Source organism: Salmo salar, chromosome ssa01, assembly GCF_905237065.1.
Source record: "Salmo salar chromosome ssa01, Ssal_v3.1, whole genome shotgun sequence".
Lineage (NCBI taxonomy): Eukaryota > Metazoa > Chordata > Actinopteri > Salmoniformes > Salmonidae > Salmo > Salmo salar.
This window is the reverse complement of record NC_059442.1, coordinates 31737398-31757107: the sequence shown is the minus strand read 5'-3', so window position 1 is coordinate 31757107 and position 19710 is coordinate 31737398. Positions and strand designations below refer to the sequence as shown.

The following is a 19710-nucleotide window of genomic DNA, read 5'->3' as shown; positions in this document are numbered from 1 at the left end:
GATTGTTTGTTTTGAATAATGTGTTTTGAGTCCTGAAATCACCTGTATAATATTACTTAACATGCAACTATCCGAGCCACAGGCAAAGACTGCCTATTGTCGTCCTGGATGAAACCCTGTATTTCAAAAAAGATTTTTTTTAAGAACAACGCTTTATTCTATTAATGGGACTTCACAAGGTATTTTGCGTGACTTGTATTAGACCTAGAGTCATGAAACCTTCACAACTTCAGTTTAATTTATCTGTATTTATTTGTATTATTTTACTGCTCAATGTTGTTATTATTTCTTGGATAACCTTATCTACTATTATGTATTGATTTATTTTTCATTCACTGCGTAGAACACCGGAGGAATTGTCACGAAATTATCACTGTGAATCATTGTAATGTTTATGTATCAATTAATCCCGTAAGGGATGGGTTGCCAACTGGCAATTTGACACAAAAATAAAATGTAATTCATTCATTCACTGAATATTGAGGGGAATGAATACTTTCAATGTATGTGAAAAAAACAAAATCGCCAAAAAATGAGATACAAGGTTTTTCCAGGACGCCGACAATATCGAAGAGAATAAGTCTCCACAGTGTTCGAGAAGAACGAGACAACAGTATCTCCCAGAAGAGCCTATCCCACACAGACAGTTCAATCTATTTTCTAGTTAACACTATATTGCATTTAATCATAAAGCCAAAATGCACAGGTTATATCAAAGGTCATTGCAAACAGATGAATCACATGACTGACTCATCTCGGTGACTTATCTATATTACATGCAGTTATGTTAGCTACAAACAATAACTGTACAGTGTTAGTTGTAATCTACGTTGAACGGAATGGCAATTGTGATATCCAATTTCATGGCACTTGTATCAGTGTAAGGATATCTAGCCTTGCAATAAAAAAGTCCCTCCCTTTCTGAATGTTTGCCTCTAGTCTGGATGGCTGGAGTATTTAAAGATTGTCCAAACCATCCCTCTGTCACACTCTCTCCCTCTAACTCTATGCTGAAATATATTGCTCTTCTCTTCCAAACTCCTTAGGTTGATAGAAGATGGCAACTGCAGGAAAAGTATGTATCTCTTTCTTCACCCCTCTCTTTTTCGAATACACATCAGTATATTTATTTTTATTAATATATCTACTGCAACTTTTATCACTTATTTATTTTGTTTTTGGGTTCATGTACAGTACACATATTACACATACAGTTGGCTTCCTACCAAATTATTGTTATTGAGAGATACGCATGTGTGAAGGTGTAATAATAGAGAATCCTCTGCATTTGAATTAGTTGATCAATCCTCTCTCTAACTGATATTGAACTGACATGTAATGATGCACAATCTGTGATTAAAAGTGTTTTGGTACGATTTGATTAAGGTTGAGTGTGTACTTTAGAAAATGACAGTGAGTGGTGGCAGTAATGCAATTTTTGGATTATCCAAACTAATCGGATTGCTTTCAGTTACTTTTGCATTAATTTCCCCTTAAAAGGCATCAGAATAAGACAAAAAGGATCCATCAAACGCATTTGGTGTGTCATCATAGTGCTCTCTGATTTGTGGTGAGATTACTCAGGTGGAACAAACTTAAACTTGCGCCTTTTTTCAATGCTGAATTGAACGTCATTGTGAAAACTTCAGAAAAGTAATCCAAGAAGTAATCATCTAGTTTTTCAAAAGTAACTGTAATCAGATTACAATATAACTTTAAAAAAACTATTATTAACTTCCCAACCCTGGGCTTACTATAGCTTTCTAGTAATTACTTTTCAAGTTCATCAGAGGTTTGTCCTGCAGAATAATATCTTGTTTGGAATAAATACCCTTTTGGAATTACACAATAACTGGAATGGTCTTGAAACCTGGCAACTGCGGTCACTCACTCACTCACTCACACATGCTCATGCACACACACACTCACACACACACACTGTAAACTCCATGCCTAATGTGAAGTATAATATGTTTTTGGGGGAGAGTCTCTCTGAAACTATCCAAATTGTTTTTGCACAACCATTGACTTTGGCAGAGAGTGCATCTGGGATAAAGCCAATGGACAAAAAGATAAATATTTATATAGGGTTTCAGTTGCTCTGTCACGTCCTGACCAGTAAAAGGGGTTATTTGTCATTGTAGTTTGGTCAGGGCGTGGCAGGGGGTGTTTGTTTTGTGTGTTTCGGTGTTTTTGGTTTAGGTTCTATGTTTTCTATTTCTATGTTTAAATCTATTTTTCTATTTCTATGTTGGGTTTTTGGTAGGACCTCCAATTAGAGGTAGCTGGTTGTCGTTGCCTCTAATTGGAGGCCATATTTAGTTGAGGTTTGTTTCACGTGTGTTTTGTGGGTGGTTATTTTCTATATAGCCTGTGTGCCTTATGGAACTGTTTTTCGTCGTACGTTTAAGTGTTTTCATAAATAAATTAAGTATGACCACTTTACCCGCTGCGCCTTGGTCTAATCCTTACGACGCCCGTGACATGCTCAACAGTTGAATGACTCAGATTGTACTGTAAACAATGACGTATATGAAGACTGAAATGAAGCCCTTCGCAGAAATACACAACATAACCAAAAGTATGTGAACATCTGCTTGTCGAGCATCTCATTCCATTATCATGGGCATTAATATGAAGTTGGTCCCCCCTTTGCTGCTATAACAGCCTCCCCTCTTCTGGGAAGGCTTTCCACTAAATGTTGGAACATTGCTGCTGAGACTTGCTTCCTTTCAACCACAAGAGCATTAGTGAGGTTGGGTACTGATGTTTGGCGATTAGGCCTGGCTCGCAGTCTGCGTTGTAATTCATCCCAAATGTGTACGATAGGTTGAGATCAGGGCTCTGTGGAAGCCATGAAGTTCTCCCACACCAATCTCGACAAACTATTTCTGTATGGACCTCGCTTTGTGCACGGACATTGTCATTCTGAAACAGGAAAGGACCTTTCCCAAACTGTTTCCACAAAGTTGGAAGCACAGAATCGTCTAGAATGTCATTGTATGCTGTAGCATTAAGATTTCCCTTCACTGGAACAATGAGGCCTAGCCCTACCATCAAAAACAGCCGCAGACCATTATTCGTCTTCCACCAAACTTTACAGTTTGCATTATGCATTCGTGCAGGCAGCGTTCTTCTGGCATTTGCCAAACCCAGATTAGTCTGTTTCCACTGCGCTAGAGTCCAATGGTGGTGAGCTTGGCACTGTGCATGATCTTAGGCTTGTGTGAGACTGCTCGGCCATGGAAACCCATTTCATGAAGCTCCCGATGAACAGTTCTTGTGCTGACTTTGCTTCCAGAGGCAGTTTGCAACTCGGGAGTGAGTGTTGCAACCAAGGACAGACAATTTTTACGTGCTACGCGCTTCAGCACTCGGCGGTCCCGTTCTGTGAGCTTGTGTGGCCTACCACTTGTTAGATGTTTCCACTTCACAATAACAGCACTACAATTGACTGGGGCAGCTCTAGTAGGGCAGAAATTTGATGAACTGACTTGTTGGAAAGGTGTCATCCTATGGCGGTGCCACATTGTAAGTCACTGAGCTCTTCAGTAAAGCCATTCTACTGCCAATGTTTGTCTATGGTGATTGCATGGCTGTGTGCTCAATTTTATACACCTGTCAGCAACGGGTGTGGCTGAAATAGCCAAATTCACTAATTTGAAGGGGTGTCCACATACTTTTGTATGTATAGTATATATGTGATTGGTCCTGTACAGTGGTGGAAAAATTAACCAATTGTCATACTTGAGTAAAAGTAAAGATACCTTAATAGAAAATGACTCAAGTAAAAGTAAAAGTCCCCCATTAAAATAATACTTGGGTAAAAGTCTAAAAGTATTTGGTTTTAAATATACTTAAGTATCATAAGTAAATGTAATTGCTAAAATATACTTACGTATCAAAAGTAAAAGTATAAATCACTTCAAATTTCTTATATTAAGCAAACCAGATGACATAATTTTCTTGTTTTTAATTTTTCATTCATAATTTACAAACTAAGCATGTGTGTTTAGTGAGTCTGCCATATCAGAGGCAGTAGGGATGACCAGGGATGTTCTCTTGATAAGTGTGTGAATTGGACATTTTCCTGTTGTGCTAAGCATTCAAAATGTAACAAGTACTTTTGGGTGTCAGGGAAAATGTATGGAGTAAAAAGTACATTATTTCATTGAGGAATGTATTGAAGTAAAAGTTGTCAAGAAGATAAATATTAATGTACAAAAAACGACTTGAGTAGAACTTTAAAAAAAATTTACGTAAGTATTTTACACCATTGGACCTGTTTTGGGTCGTGTTGTGTTTTATAGGTGATTAAATGCCGCGCTGCAGTGGCATGGGAGCCAAGCAAACCCCTGGTGATGGAGGAAATTGAGGTGGCTCCTCCCCAGGCACATGAGATTCGCATCAAGGTGAGAGAGACTACAGTTAATGCAAATACACAAACAAGCTCTCATTTATGCAGTCCATAGAAGGCAATGATCAAGTGTTGATCATTGCCATTGATATTACCCTGGCCAAGTATGAGGGCACTGCTGAGGACACACAAGCACACATGAATAAACATAACGTGCCATGGGTCCAGTACACATAAATACTCATGAATACACATAACATGCCATGGGTCCAGTACACATAAATACACATGAATACACATAATGTGCCATGGGTCCAGTACACATAAATACACATGAATACACATAACGTGCCATGGGTCCAGTACACATAAATACACATGAATACACATAACGTGCCATGGGTCCAGTACAGATAAATAAACATGAGCATACAGAAACACTTCTGACACTCACATTAGCAAATTTTCAGAACACTTCTCAAAATTCGTACCTCTTTGTTTTTGTCCTGTTGAGTGCAGATAGTCGCCACGGGTGTGTGCCACACTGACCTGTACCACCTGTTTGAGGGGAAACACAAGGATGGCTTCCCTTGTGTCCTGGGTCACGAAGGGGCTGGGATTGTGGAGAGTGTGGGGTCTGAAGTGACCAAGTTCAATCCAGGTTGGAAATATAGCTAGTAAACCTGTATTTTCAAATTGGATACAAATAACAGCATGTACGAAAAAGCTGTGTACTCTGCCTGTCCTCCTGTTAGGTGATAAAGTCATCCCTCTGTTCATCTCCCAATGTGGCCAGTGCCGGTTCTGCAAGAGCCCAAAGACCAACCTGTGTGAGAAGGGCTGGTGAGGTCCCATTACTAGCCTAGTCTTCAGAAACTTTCACAATACCTTTTTTTTTAATATAACTTTTGTGTGTTATTCTTGCACTGAACATGAGCCAATCCCACCAGGGCCAGTGATAGGTATGATGTGATGTCAGAATCAGACACCCGGTTCACCTGTAAGGGGAAGAAGGTGCTGCAGTTCATGGGGACCAGCACTTTCTCAGAATACACCGTGGTCAATGAGATCGCCGTGGCCAAGATCCATCCCTCAGCCCCTCTCGACAAGGTCTGTCTCCTTGGCTGTGGAGTCGCCACCGGATATGGCGCAGCCCTTAACACAGCCAAGGTGTGTTAATTGTAACTAACAGGTTTAGTTGTGGTGATGTCTTTATATACTAAAGTGTTGATGCATAGGATACCTTTCCCCCTAGGTGGAGCCAGGATCTACATGTGCTGTGTTTGGCCTGGGAGCTGTTGGGTTGGCAGCGGTCATGGGTTGCAAAAACGCTGGGGCCAAGAGGATCATCGCCATTGATATTAACCCGACCAAATATGAGAAGGCCAAGGTCTTCGGTGCCACAGAGTTTGTCAACCCCAAGGACCACAACAAACCCATCAGTCAAGTGCTGTATGAGATGACCAATGGAGGAGTGGACTTTTCCCTGGAATGTGTGGGGAGTGTGGCCGTAATGGTGGGTTTAGATTGTGTGTTTGTATGATGTTGAGATGTGTATGCGTGTGATGTCTTGATTGAGTCAAGTGGCATTGATCTATAATTCTCTATCTATTCCTCTCTCTCTTTAGAGGAGTGCCTTGGAGTCGTGTGTTAAGGGATGGGGAGTAAGTGTGCTGGTCGGATGGACTGACATGGATGACTTTGCTGCCAGACCCATTCAGCTCATAGCTGGCCGCACCTGGAAAGGATCTCTGTTTGGAGGTGTGCCACCTATCAATCAACTGTCAAACACTATATTTGGGTGTGTGTGATTTATTTCTAAATGTGCGTCTCTGCCAGGTTTTAAGAGTAAGGATGGTGTGCCCAAGCTGGTGAATGAGTACCTGGAGAAGAAGTTGAAGCTGGATGAGTTTGTCACCCACAACATGACCCTGGCCCAGGTCAACGACGCCATCCAGCTCATGAAGACAGGAGACTGGTAACTTTCACCTTAGTACTGTTTGTCTCTGTGAGAAGTTTAATTTAATATTCAGAAAAATAAATGCTTGTTTTCTTGTGTTCTCCTTGTTTTGCAGTATACGGTCAGTCCTGAGTGTGGCACTGCAGTAAGAGGGTCAACTCAACCCAGCCAATCACACTTATTTTTCCTGCTCAACCAATCAACGAGCAAAACTATACAATATGGCTTGATAAACCAATGATTCACTATATCACAATATGTATTAGTGGGGTGAATACTCAATGGTAGGTAGCATACTGCAGGCTTTCTGCTAGTAACCATTGTAACAACAATGATAATCATGTTTTTATTTTGTTATGTTGCCTGGAAGCCAATTATGTTTCTGCTTTAGTCATTGTCAAGTGGGAGTAGGATAAAGTACAAAGAGATCTGGCTATCATGTCATGTATGTCAGTTTTGAATAAAACCATTCCCTACTTCTCAGTCTGTTGCTCAATCAATGCTAGGTCAATAGATTGGCGGTTATTAGTTATCCGATCTCATACCTTAGTTTGCGCATCTAAACATAAAGTCGCTGTGAGCGACGATAACTTATCAGTATGGTATCCGGGCCTTTCAATACCCTTTATCAGTGTAATGTCTGTGCTCAAACATTATTTATATTAATCTATAAACAGAGTACCTTTCCACACAAACGTGTTTCAACAACACTTACATGCTTCTCCAGGTTAGTCTGTTATGATACTTATTGTCAAGGAGTGACAGACAGTTACCCAGTTGTTTCTTTTAGTTATTTTTTAATCAGACTGTGTAGCCTAGTTATTCGTAATAATATTGTCAGGGATCAGCTTGTCCCTACATTTGATGATATTCTGTAGTTAGATAATTATAAATATATGTGAATGAAATAGAGTTCGATTGATTCTGGCATTATAAAGATATTTATAACACATTGCTGCTATCAGAACTTTGAATAAAAACCACAGAGTGATAAAGATGCAGTCATTGAAGTGACACAAATTGCCTGTATCAGACTCACACAGATGAGACGTGACAGAAGCAGCCTGGATCAAACACACAAACATCAAAGTGGTGAAGTGACACACACCGCATGTGATCACAAGCATACTGCAGAGCGGCACACACTGACAGGGAATGGGAACCTGATCACATAGAAAATTAAAGCGAAATGTGTTTCAGAATACAACAAATAAAAAAAGTACAGGTCTGATAACAGGTAATAAAAGCACTGCTTCAATTCCAATTCGATGCATCTTTATTTTCCCAGAAGACCAACTTGTTGCAGCATTAACAGAATGAAAACAAAACATACATTGGTAAATCATAACTGATTTTAAAAACAAGTCTTTTGAGAGACTGAAGTAAAAAGGAGTCTGCAGTAAGATAGTACTTCCAGAGTATCCTTATCCATAATTTCACATTTTCTAACATTACAGTAAAAACAAAGTATTTTACAATAATACAAGCGAACTGTCTACTGTACATGGGTGGAGAAAATAAGTGTTTGAAGTCATTTGGGATTGTTAGGACAGATGTATTGTATCATTCAGAGATGATGGCAAACAAAAACAGAGATGAGGAACTTCAGATGACAGTTATGAAAGAGACATTCTCCTCCTTGGAAGTGTTGTTCATCTGTGGTTTATAGTCCATTTGCTCTTCCTGAAAGGGTGCACACACACACACACACACACACACACTTTTTAAATGTAAAAACATTACAAAAAAGGTTCACCTAAAATGTGATGGACCCCATTTTAAAAATACTTAGATTTCACATGGAGGAATATTTAGTGATGTTTGTGAGAACTCAGTCCACATAATAATTCTGACCTGGTCCTTCAAAGTCAATACCACAGTCAACAGTTTACCCAGAAACAACACACAGTTACTGGTTAACCAGCGGTGATGTGGAGTCAGGGTAGGCAGGATGGGAAATGCTTACCCTGTAATAATAATGTTTTACTGTCATTTCTCTTTGCTTATTTGAGCTGTTCTTGCCATAATATGGACTTGGTATTTTACCAAATAGGGCTATCTTCTGTATACTGTACCACCCCTACCTTGTCAATACAACTGCTTGGCTCAAACACATTAAGAAGGAAATAAATTCCACAAATTAACAAGGCACACCTGTTAATTGAAATGCATTCCAGGTGACTACCTCATAAAGCTGGTTGAAAGAACGCGAAGGGTGTGCAAAGCTGTCACTAAGGCAAAGGGTGGCTACTTTGAAGAATCTAAAATCTTTTTTTATTTATTTAACACTTTTTTTGGTTAATACATGATTCCATGTGTTATTTCATAGTTTTGATGTCGTCACTATTATTCTACAACGTAGAAAATAGTGAAAATAAAGAAAACCCTTGAATGAGTAGGTGTGTCCAAACTTTTGACTGGTACTGTAGGTCACACAGGAACATTCAATGACGTCATGGTAAGCAACTCCAGTGTATATTTGGCCTTGTGTTTTAGGTTATTGTCCTGCTGAAAGGTGAATTTGTCTCCCAGTGTCTGTTGGAAAGTGGACTGAACCAAGATTTCCTCTAGGATTTTTCCTGTGCTTAGCTCTATTCTGTTTGCTTTTATCCTAAAAACTCCATAGCCCTTGCCGATGATAAGCATACCCATAACGTGATGCAGCCACCACCATGCTTGAAAACAGAGTGGTTCTCAGTGATGTGTTGAATTTGCCCCAAACATAACATTTTGTATTCAGGACAAAAAGTTCACCTCAAACTCAAAGCGACACCACATAGTCAACAAAGCATCTTGACACTTTTCATAATCCCCAGATTAACGATATTGGACGCAATGGATTCAACCATTTCGATGGTCCCACACGTGAATGCATAGCTGAATGGGAAGGACTTCTTTTTCCAAGGTTCCCACCAGTTCATCACACAGGACTTGTCCTTGTTGGATTAGATCGCAAAGGCATCGTGACTGTATTCATGGGTTTGAGAGACATTGTAGCCTCTCAGCAGAATGCAGCAATATCGCAAGTAAAATTGTAACTTGTAGGCCAAGGCTGACAGAACAAGTTATGAAACTACAACAATTGTGACCACAATTATATTACTCGAGTTGTAGAGACAGTGGAAATGAGTATCAAAATCAATCACTTGCATTATTCGGATAAAAAAATAAATTGCTGAAATGTTTGGTAAATTCTGAAGAATATCATAGGAAACAGTAGAAATAAAAATGTTCCCCATGTCTACCTATGCCAACCTTGTAAGGCTGGGATTGGTTAGAAAATCAAATGTCATAAACTTGTTTCCATTAAGAATCAAATACCTTAGGATTTGGATATTCGAAAACGAGTTCCGGAGGAGGACCTCAATACCGCAGGATGAAATATCCAAGTGAAATATACCTGCTGGAGCGCGTGCTACGGGTGGGTGCTGCTATGGTGACCAGTGAGCTGAGATAAGTCTTTGCTAAGTAAAGCCCCACCTTATAGATGACCTGGAGCCAGTGGGTCTGGCGACGAATATGAAGCGAGGGCCAGCCAACGAGAGCATACAGGTTGCAGTTGTGGGTAGTGTATGGGGCTTTGGTGACAAAACAGATGGCACTGCTAGACTACATCCAATTTGCTGAGTAGAGTGTTGGAGGCTATTTTGTAAATGACATCGCCGAAGTCAAGGATCGGTAGGATAGTCAGTTTTATGAGGGTATGTTTGGCAGCATGAGTGAAGGATGATTTGTTGCGAAATAGGAAGCATATTCTAGATAACATTTTTGATTGGAGATGCTTAATGTGAGTCTGGAAGGAGAGTTTACATTCTAACCAGACACCTAGGTATTTGTAGTTGTCCACATATTCTAAGTCAGAACCGTCCAGAGCAGTGATGCTAGACGGGCGGGCAGGTGCTGGTAGCGATCGGTTGAAGAGCATGCATTTAGTTTTACTTGCATTTAAGAGCAGTTGGAGGCCACGGAAGGAGAGTTGTATGGCATTGAAGCTCATCTGGAGGTTAGTTAACACAGTGTCAAAAGAAAGGCCAGAAGTATACAGAATGGTGTTGTCTGCGTAGAGGTGGATCAGAGAAATCACCAGCAGCAAGAGCGACATCATTGATGTATACAGAAGAAAAGAGTAGACCCGAGAATTGAACCATGTGGCACCCCCATAGAGACTGCCAGTTGTCCGGACAACAGGCCCTCCGATATGACACACTGAACTCTTTCTGAGAAGTAGTTGGTGAACCAGGCGAGGCAGTCATTTGAGAAGCCAAGGCTACGGAATCTGCCGATAAGAATGCGGTGATTGACAGAGTCGAAAGCCTTGGCCGGCCGATGAAGACGGCTGCACAGTATTGTCTTTTATCGATGGCAGTTATATCGTTTAGGACCTTGAGCGTGGCTGAGGTGCACCCATGGCCAGCTCGGGATCCAGATTGCATAGTGGATAAGGTACGGTGGGATTCGAAATGGTCGGTGATCTGTTTGTTAACTTGGCTTTCAAAGACCTTAGAAAAGGCAGGGTAGGATAGATATTGATCTGTAACAGTTTGGGTCTAGAGTGTCTCTCCCTTTGAAGAGGGGAATTACCACGGCAGCTTTCCAATCTAAAGGTATCTCAGACGATACGAAAGAGAGGTTGAACAGCCTAGTAATAGGGGTTGCAACAATTGCGGCGGATAATTTTAGAAAGAGGGTCCAGACTGTCTAGCCCAGCTGATTTGTAGGGGTTCCGATTTTGCAACTCTTTCAGAACATCAGCTATCTGGATTTGGGTGAAGGAGAAATGGGGGAGGCTTGGGCAAGTTGCTGTGGGGGGGTGCAGAGCTGTTGACCGGGGTAGGGGTAGCCAGGTGGAAAGCATGGCCAGCCACAGAAAAATGCTTATTGAAATTCTCGGTTATCGTAGATTATCGGTTGTGACAGTGTTTCCTAGCCTCAGAGCAGTGGGCAGCTGGGAGGAGGTGCTCTTATTCTCCATGGACTTTACAGTGTCCCAGAACTTTTTGGAGTTTGTGCTACAGGATGCAAATTTCTGTTTTAAAAAGCTAGCTTTTGCTTTCCTAACTGCCTGTTGTGGGAGCAGCTTGACCGTATGATACGTAAGAAGTCTAAACTAGATGTCCTCAATCTCACACAAATTATCAAGGAACCTACCAGGTACAACCCTAAATCCGTAAACACGGGCACCCTTCCTAACTTCCATGAAAAGTTGCATATCGCGGGGGCTATTCGATGCTAATGTAGTACACCACAGGATGTTTTTGTGCTGGTCAAGGGGAGACAAGTTTGTAGTGAACCAAGGGACATATCTGTTCTTAGTTCACATTTTTTGAATGGGGCATGCTTATTTAAGATGGTGAGGAATGCACTTTTAAAGAATAACCAGGCATCCTCTACTGACGGAATGAGGCCAAACTCCTTCCACGATACCCGGGCCAGTTCAATTAGAAAGGCCTGCTCGCTGAAGTGTTTTAGGGAGCGTTTGACAGTGATGAGTGGTCGTTTGACCCATTACGGACACAGGCATTGAGGCAGTGATCGCCGAGATCCTGGTTGAAGGCAGCAGAGGTGTATTTAGAGGGCAGGTTGGTCAGGATGATATCTATGAGGGTGCCCGTGTTTACGGATTTAGGGTTGTACCTGGTAGGTTCCTTGATAATTTGTGTGAGATTGAGGACATCTAGTTTAGACTTCTTACGTATCATACGGTCAAGCTGCTCCCACAACAGCTCAATAGGGTTGAGATCCGGTGACTGTGCTGGCCACTCCATTATAGAAAGAATACCAGCTGACAACTTCTTCCCTAAATAGTTCTTGCATCGTTTGGAGCTGTGCTTTGGGTCAATGTCCTGTTGTAGGAGGAAATTGGCTCCAATTGAGCGCCGTCCACAGGGTATGGCATGGCGTTGCAAAATGGAGTGATAGTCTTCCTTCTTCAAGATCCCTTTTACCCTGTACAAATCTCCCACTTTACCACCACCAAAGCACCCCCAGACCATCACATTGCCTCCACCATGCTTGACAGATGGCATCAAGCACTCCTCCAGCATATTTTCGGCATCTCACGATCATCACACTTCTTTGTGATCCGAACACCTCAAACTTAGATTAGTCTGTCCATAACACATTTTTCCAATCTTCCTCTGTCCAGTGTGTGTGTTCTTTTGCCCATCTTAATCTTTTCTTTTTATTGGCCAGTCTGAGATTTGGCTTTTTCTTTGCAACTCTGCCTAGAAGGCCAGCATCCCAGAGTCACCTCTTCACTGTTGATGTTGAGACTGGTGTTTTGCGGGTACTATTTAATGGATCTGCCAGTTGAGGACTTGTGAGGCATCGGTTTCTCAAACTAGACACTAATGTACTTCTCCTCTTGCTCAGTTGTGCAATGGGGCCTCCCACTCCTCTTTCTATTCTGGTTAGAACCAGTTTGGGCTGCTCTGTGAAGGGAGTAGTATGAGATCTTCAGTTTCTTGGCAATTTCTCGCATGGAATAGCCTTCATTTCTCAGACAAGAATAGACTGACAAGTTTCAGAAGAAAGTTCTTTGTATCTGGCCATTTTGAGCCTGTAATCAAATGCACAAATGCTGATACTGCAGATACTCAACTAGTCTAAAGAAAGCCAGTTTTACTACTTTAAATCAAGACAACAGTTTTCAGCTGTGCTAACAACTGCAAAAGGGTTTTCTAATGATCAATTAGCTAATCCAAGTTTATTATTTTAAAAGGCTAACACAATGTGCCATTGGAACACAGGATTGATGGTTGCTGATAATGGGCCTCTGTACGCCTATTTCGATATTCCATTAAAAATCAGCCGTTTCCAGCTACAATAGTCATTTACAACATTAACAATGTCTACACTGTTTCTGATCAATTTGATGTTATTTTAATGGACAAAAAAGTTGCTTTTGTTTCAAAAACAAGGACATTTCTAAGTGACCCCAAACTTTTGAACAGTAGCGTAGTATATTAATAATTATATATTTTTCTATATGTGATGTGTCATCAAAACTGTGTAGTCAGACACCAGCAGGAAACGAGATCTTTATGTTCTCCAGCGTAGCCATCGTTTATAAGAGGATGTGCCATTATGTGTGCTGTATTCTCACTCAGCAGCAATGCCTCTTTTGAAAAAAAACTAATATTAAGCCATTTGTGATTTCACAATGTATCAAAGGTCAGGTAGAATATAGCTAAATTATACAGAGCATGATTATTGTTTTTCAACTGAAAAGGCATAAATTCAGGGCTTGAGCAATCTGTCGTTTTGTGAGAGGAGTTAGTCCACTGTTGCAATTATTTCCACACAAACCATGGCAAAGGAAAAACTGCTGTTTATAAACTGGATGTGTCTGGGAAATCTTTTGAGTGCTAAGCCAAACATGACTCCTTGGCATGAAATTGGTGGTCAAGTTCAAACAAAGCTCAAATGTTGTGCCTCAATTTGTTTATATCCCTGTTAATGAGCATTTCTTCTTTGCCAAGATAATCCATCCACCAGTCAGGTGTGGCATATCAAGAAGCTGATTAAACAACATGATCATTATACAGGTTCACCTTGTGCTGGGGACAATAAAAGGCCACTCTAAAATGTACAATATTGTCACAACACAATGTCACATACAGTACTAGTCAAAAGTTAGGACACACCTACTCATTCCAGGGTTTTTCTTTATTTTTACTATTTTCTACATTCTAGAATAATAGTGAAGACATCAAAACTATGAAACAACACATATTCAATAATGTATTAACTCAAAGTGTTAAACAAATCACATATGTTATATTTTAGATTCTTCAAAGTAGCCACCCTTTGCCTTTACAGTTTTGCACACTTTTGGCATACCCAAGACTTCCACATCCGGCTTCTTCCCCTGCGGGATTGTCTGAGACCAGCCGCCAGGACAGCTGATGAAACTGTATGTACACAAGCAAAGAATTTCTGCACAAATTGTCAGAAACCGTCTCGGTGTACAGTAGACATGGGTCACAATAGCACTTAACATTAAGAACCACTTTATTTTGATTACTTTAGATTAGATTGATTTAGCACCTTATATTGCTATATGAGATTACTGTAAAGATGGGTGTTGGGGAGAGTGAGTGGGCGACCAAGAATCGTAGGCAAGAGTCCAGTTACCCTTCAATTATTAACATCATTGACACTTAGGTGGTTTCATACTTGCCTTTGAGGGAAAACACTGCAGTTACTGTAATTACCTCAGTAGACAATGGTAAAGTTGAAGCATCACCTAAATTGTCTGAATTAAAATAGATTTACTTACCCTGTGTGTTGCAGATTGTTGCCACGGCAGCGATCTGCCATAGAGATTCCTACACCCTGAGTGACTCAGACCCAGAGGGGGTTTTCCCTGTCGTGTTGGACCATGAATGTGCTGGGACAGTGGAGAGAGTTGGAGAGGACGTCACCAAATTCAAACCCAGTAGTCATAATGAATGATGCAGAGGAAAAAAATACATTCAAGGTATTGTTACTGTCAAGAGGCAAAAAAGTGACAGGTTCTTTAAGCTCTGGGTTGACCAGGCAGAGTGAAGTAGAGACCAAAAACAAAGGGGCTGTTTCAAACATTTATTTTAAGGCATAGTTCTGTCCATAACTTTGCAATCAAGTCTCAACCAATTCCATATTATGCTTGATTTAGCTCATACATTAAATCAAAAAGTTATGAAAAGATAACACAAAAACATACCATAATGAAGAAAATAAACAAAAGCACAGGAAGCGGCGCAACACTGGAGGCAGGCATCCATTTTCTATAACCATCCATGTGTGGTGGTTAATTTCTTTACCATCAAATGAGAGAAACTTATCACACAAGTCAGAGTTATACTTAAACTAAATCTTTATTCACTATTAATAAGGGAGCAGGTCAATACAACACACATAAAGTGAATCGATTGAGTGCTTTATGATAATGATGGCTGGTCAACGAATCACCCTCAGATGATTCGTTGAGAGCCCCGAGACAAAGGTACAAAGTTATTTTATAGCCAAGATACACCCCCTTCAGTCTACATGACGAACAACAGATGTATGGAATGGGTCACAAGGTTAAGATTTGTATGAAAGATACGGTCTGCTGTGAATTATAAGTATCTGCTGTAAAAAGAGTCATCTTTGTGTAGAGACCAAGGTCTGGCCCTGGGGTCATCTCTCCCTGGTACCTTATAGAACAGAAACGCATGCTCTGGAATAAGGTGTCACCCAAAGACATTGTAAATCTTCCAAAGGCCCATCCTCATTAGAGTGACCGCTCTAACAATTGAAATACATGTCCTCAAAGATGGAAGGCAGGCGGATGGAGACGAGATCAGATGGGACCATTCTAGCCAATGATAGGGCAGATACATGTGTGAATATAAGTTCTAGATCTGTCCTTGAACACAAGTCTAAGAAGCGGTAGATCAGCTCTACATGCCCTATTTTCATGCTTCCCATTCTTAAGTTTCATTTTTTGTGTCTTTCACTTTTGTACACCAGCTGAAAATACAATATTTTTGGTTATGGAAAATATATTAGATGGTTTAGATGGTACACTGTACATGCTTATTTTGTCACAAACTGAAATTAGGCGAATTATTAGAATTTTAGAATCCAGGAAATGCCGGAGCATTTTTCTGCATAGTGTATCTTTAAAGAAGTCAATTTTTATTGGCTGATTGCTCCCAACTCATAGGAATCCCTATCCAGTTGTCCAAGCTAAAACGGGTTATATCCATGATGAGTCTTCTAGTTACTGTGTCTATGACAACAGGCACAACTCCGATAAAGTTGTTTTTGGGTAAGTTGCCAAAATGCCACGTGCGTCGACTTGCATCAGTGCATTCGTAACAACCTATCCACTAAAAAATAAATAAATAACATATTAGATCAAATAAGTCTTACATAGCAAATTAGCAATTACATTTTTGTTGACCAAATTCACTCATTTTTATTTATTTATTTCACCTTTATTTAACCAGGTAGGCAAGTTGAGAACAAGTTCTCATTTACAATTGCGACCTGGCCAAGATAAAGCAAAGCAGTTCGACAACATACAAAAACACAGAGTTACACATGGAGTAAAACAACATACAATCAATGATACAGTAGAAAAAAAATAAGACTATATACAATGTGAGCAAATGATGTGAGATAAGGGAGGTAAAGACAAAAAAAGGCCATGGTGGCAAAGTATAGCAAGTAAAACACTGGAATGGTAGATTTGTAATTTGAAGAAAGTTCAAAGTTAAAATATAAATAATATGGTGCAAAGGAGCAAAATAATAAATAAATACAGTAGGGGAAGAGGTAGTAATTTGGACAAAATTATAGATGGGCTATGTACAGGTGCAGTGATCTGGGAGCTGCTCTGATAGCTGGTGCTTAAAGCTAGTGAGGGAGATAAGTGTTCCCAGTTTGAGATTTTTGTAGTTCGTTCCAGTCATTGGCAGCAGAGAACTGGAAGGAGAGACGACCAAAGGAGGAGTTGGCTTTAGGGGTGACCAGAGAGATATACCTGCTGGAGCGCGTGCTACAGGCGGGTGCTGCTATGGTGACCAGTGAGCGGAGATAAGGGGGGACTTTACCTAGCAGGGTCTTGTAGATGACCTGGAGCCAATGTGTTTGGCGACGATTATGAAGCGAAGGCCAGCCAACGAGAGCGTACAGGTCGCAGTGGTGGGTAGTATATGGGGCTTTGGTGACAAAACGGATGGCACTGTGATAGACTGCATCCAGCTTGTTGAGTAGGGTATTGGAGGCTTGTAAATGACATCACCGAAGTCGAGGATTGGTAGGATGGTCAGTTTTACGAGGGTATGTTTGGCAGCATGAGTGAAGGATGCTTTGTTGCGAAATAGGAAGCCAATTCTAGATTTAACTTTGGATTGGAGATGATTGATGTGAGTCTGGAAGGAGAGTTTACAGTCTAACCAGACACCTAGGTATTTGTAGTTGTCCACAAATTCTAAGTCAGAACCGTCCAGAGAAGTGATGCTGGACAGGCGGGCAGGTGCAGGCAGCGATCGGTTGAAGAGCATGCATTTAGTTTTACTTGTATTTAGGAGCAGTTGGAGACCACGGAAGAAGAGTTGTATGGCATTGAAGCTCGTCTGGAGGGTTGTTAACAGTGTCCAAAGGGCCAGAAGTATACAGAATGGTGTCGTCTGCGTAGAGGTGGATCAGAGATTCACCAGCAGCAAGAGCGACATCATTGATGTATACAGAGAAAAGACCTCATTGACCTCCATCCCAAAATTACTCACTTCATGGGCTTATTTTCATGGAAAGATTTTGGGCAGAGTAAAACCTCTCGTTTCATGTCTTCCTCTGGCTACATGCTCTCTGCTATCAGTGATCCACCATGCCTCTGGACGGCCACCTAGAACACAAAAAGGTGTTTAAATACGCAACACAAATCACATGATTATCAATTAGCCAATGGGAGCTCTTGGTTTACAAGGGCAATAAGTCACCTCTGACAAACTCTGAACACGAGCGATAGGAGGCTATCATTTTATTGCAATATCTTGATATCGTACAGGCTCTTCATATAAAGTTATTTATTGTGTTTAAGGGATACTATGATCCCCCTGTACATCCATCTATGTGGAGAGTGCAAGTTCAATGAAAATCCCAAAACCAACCGGTGTCAAAAGGTCAGGTGAGTGTTAACTGTGCCCAGAACAATCAGAAACAACCCCTAGCCCAGACATCCTTCACACTTGTGCAATTGAGACTCTTCCAAAACCATGTTTCTCCTTAACCCAGGGTGACACAGAGCAAGGGGCAGATGCCAGATGGAACCTCCCGATTCTCCTGTAAGGGGAAGTGTCTGGCCCCACTTCATGGGCTGGAGCACTTTCTCTTGAGTGCACAAGAAGGCATCTCTGGACAGGGTCTGCCTGCTGGGCTGTGGGATTTCCACAGGCTACGGGGCAGCAATTAACACAGCTAAGGTCAGTCACTGGATTTCCAGATGGTATTGTCTCACTCCAGGTGAATAAAAACACTATTTCTAAAAGCTTTAACAAGAACAAGGAAAACAGCATGACATTTTGTAAATGCAGAATATTTCCTCACCAACACATCTGATTCCAAGTTACAACCAATTGATTGCAGCATTACCAGAAATGGAGAAGGCAAGTGGAAGAGGGAGAAGGTAGGGAACTTTGAGGGCAAAAATGTTGACAGCTACACCATACAGGTTGCAAAATAGCTGGGAAAATATTTTTGAAGTACCGATTCCATGGCACATGGTATATGATCTTATACAAGAAACAACACTTCAAGTTTTTCAATTTAAATTACACAACATTATTGCCACCAATATAATGCTATATATATGGAGCACAAAACAATCTCAGCTCTGCAGATTTCTCCACGAAGAGACAATCACTAGATAATTTATTCTGGTAGTGCCCTTATTTTATTCTGTAGCTCGTTTCTGGTCACAGGTTCAGGAATGGCTAAAAAAGCTAAACATTAATTTAAAATGAACCATACAATGTGGATACTATGCAATTAGAAAGGTTCAAAAATACATGTAAAACAGCACAGTTAAAATATATGGCACATGGAAACCAAATGAGCGGGGTCTGATGGTAGGGGCTGAGAGTAGCTAAAGGGTGGAATTAAGGAACTCATGATCGGTAATATTTTTCAAAGTAATGCTGTATATAAAAGTGCCATGTTTGTAAAATGCATCTATATGTAAAAAAAAGCTATAAAACCAAAAATATATATTTTCGTCCTCTGAAGAGGGGGGTGGTGGTAGATGGGTTGATAAAAAAAGAAATACACCCGATTCAACTGATTGAGTATAGCAGGACAACTCTCACCTAGTGGCTTTGGTGTTTCATTTCCATTCCACCTACAGGTGGGGGCAGGCTCCACCTGTGCAGTTTGGCCTTGGGGCGTTGGGCCTGGCTGCCATCATGGGATGCAAAGCTGCAGGGGCGACCAGGACCATTGGGATCGACCTCAACCCAGACAAGTTTTAGGTGGCCAAGAAGTTCGGAGTCACTGAGCTGGTGAACACCAGCAAGCCTATCAGATGACAGCAATCCTATCCAGGAGGTTCTGGTTGAGATGACTGATGGACTGGATTAGTCTGGAGTGTGTGTGGGCAATGTGGGGATAATGGCAATGAGGTGAATTTCACCTTTACTGACCACTCCCTTGAGTGCTTGGGGAGTGAATGACTATTTTGTTAACAATATTGAGGAAGTAGAGCACACAGTGCTTTTCTCAATTTTATTGAATAATAAATAAAAGGTGGTTCAAATCTTAATTGCAGCAAATGTTCTGTTACACCCAATGGTTAGAGTGGCACCATAGCAAGGTAACGGTTGTCTAAGTGACATACTGTGTTCCAGAGGGTGGCCATGGAGGG

The 19710-nt window shown here is 40.9% G+C and overlaps 1 protein-coding gene and 1 pseudogene across 1 annotated transcript; both read left to right on the top strand.

Annotated features, from left to right (window-relative positions):
- The first annotated feature begins 930 nt into the window (after positions 1-930).
- Positions 931-6800, top strand: LOC106600509 (alcohol dehydrogenase 1). Its single transcript, XM_014191921.2, has 9 exons — positions 931-1075; positions 4311-4412; positions 4877-5018; positions 5113-5200; positions 5308-5527; positions 5613-5873; positions 5986-6118; positions 6197-6335; positions 6433-6800. The coding sequence occupies exons 1-9, from the start codon at positions 1058-1060 to the stop codon at positions 6464-6466; spliced, it is 1137 nt and encodes a 378-aa protein (XP_014047396.1). The 5' UTR covers positions 931-1057; the 3' UTR covers positions 6467-6800.
- Positions 6801-9554: 2754 nt separating this feature from the next.
- LOC106600275 (alcohol dehydrogenase class-3-like) lies at positions 9555-19547 on the top strand (annotated as a pseudogene).
- Positions 19548-19710: the final 163 nt, after the last annotated feature.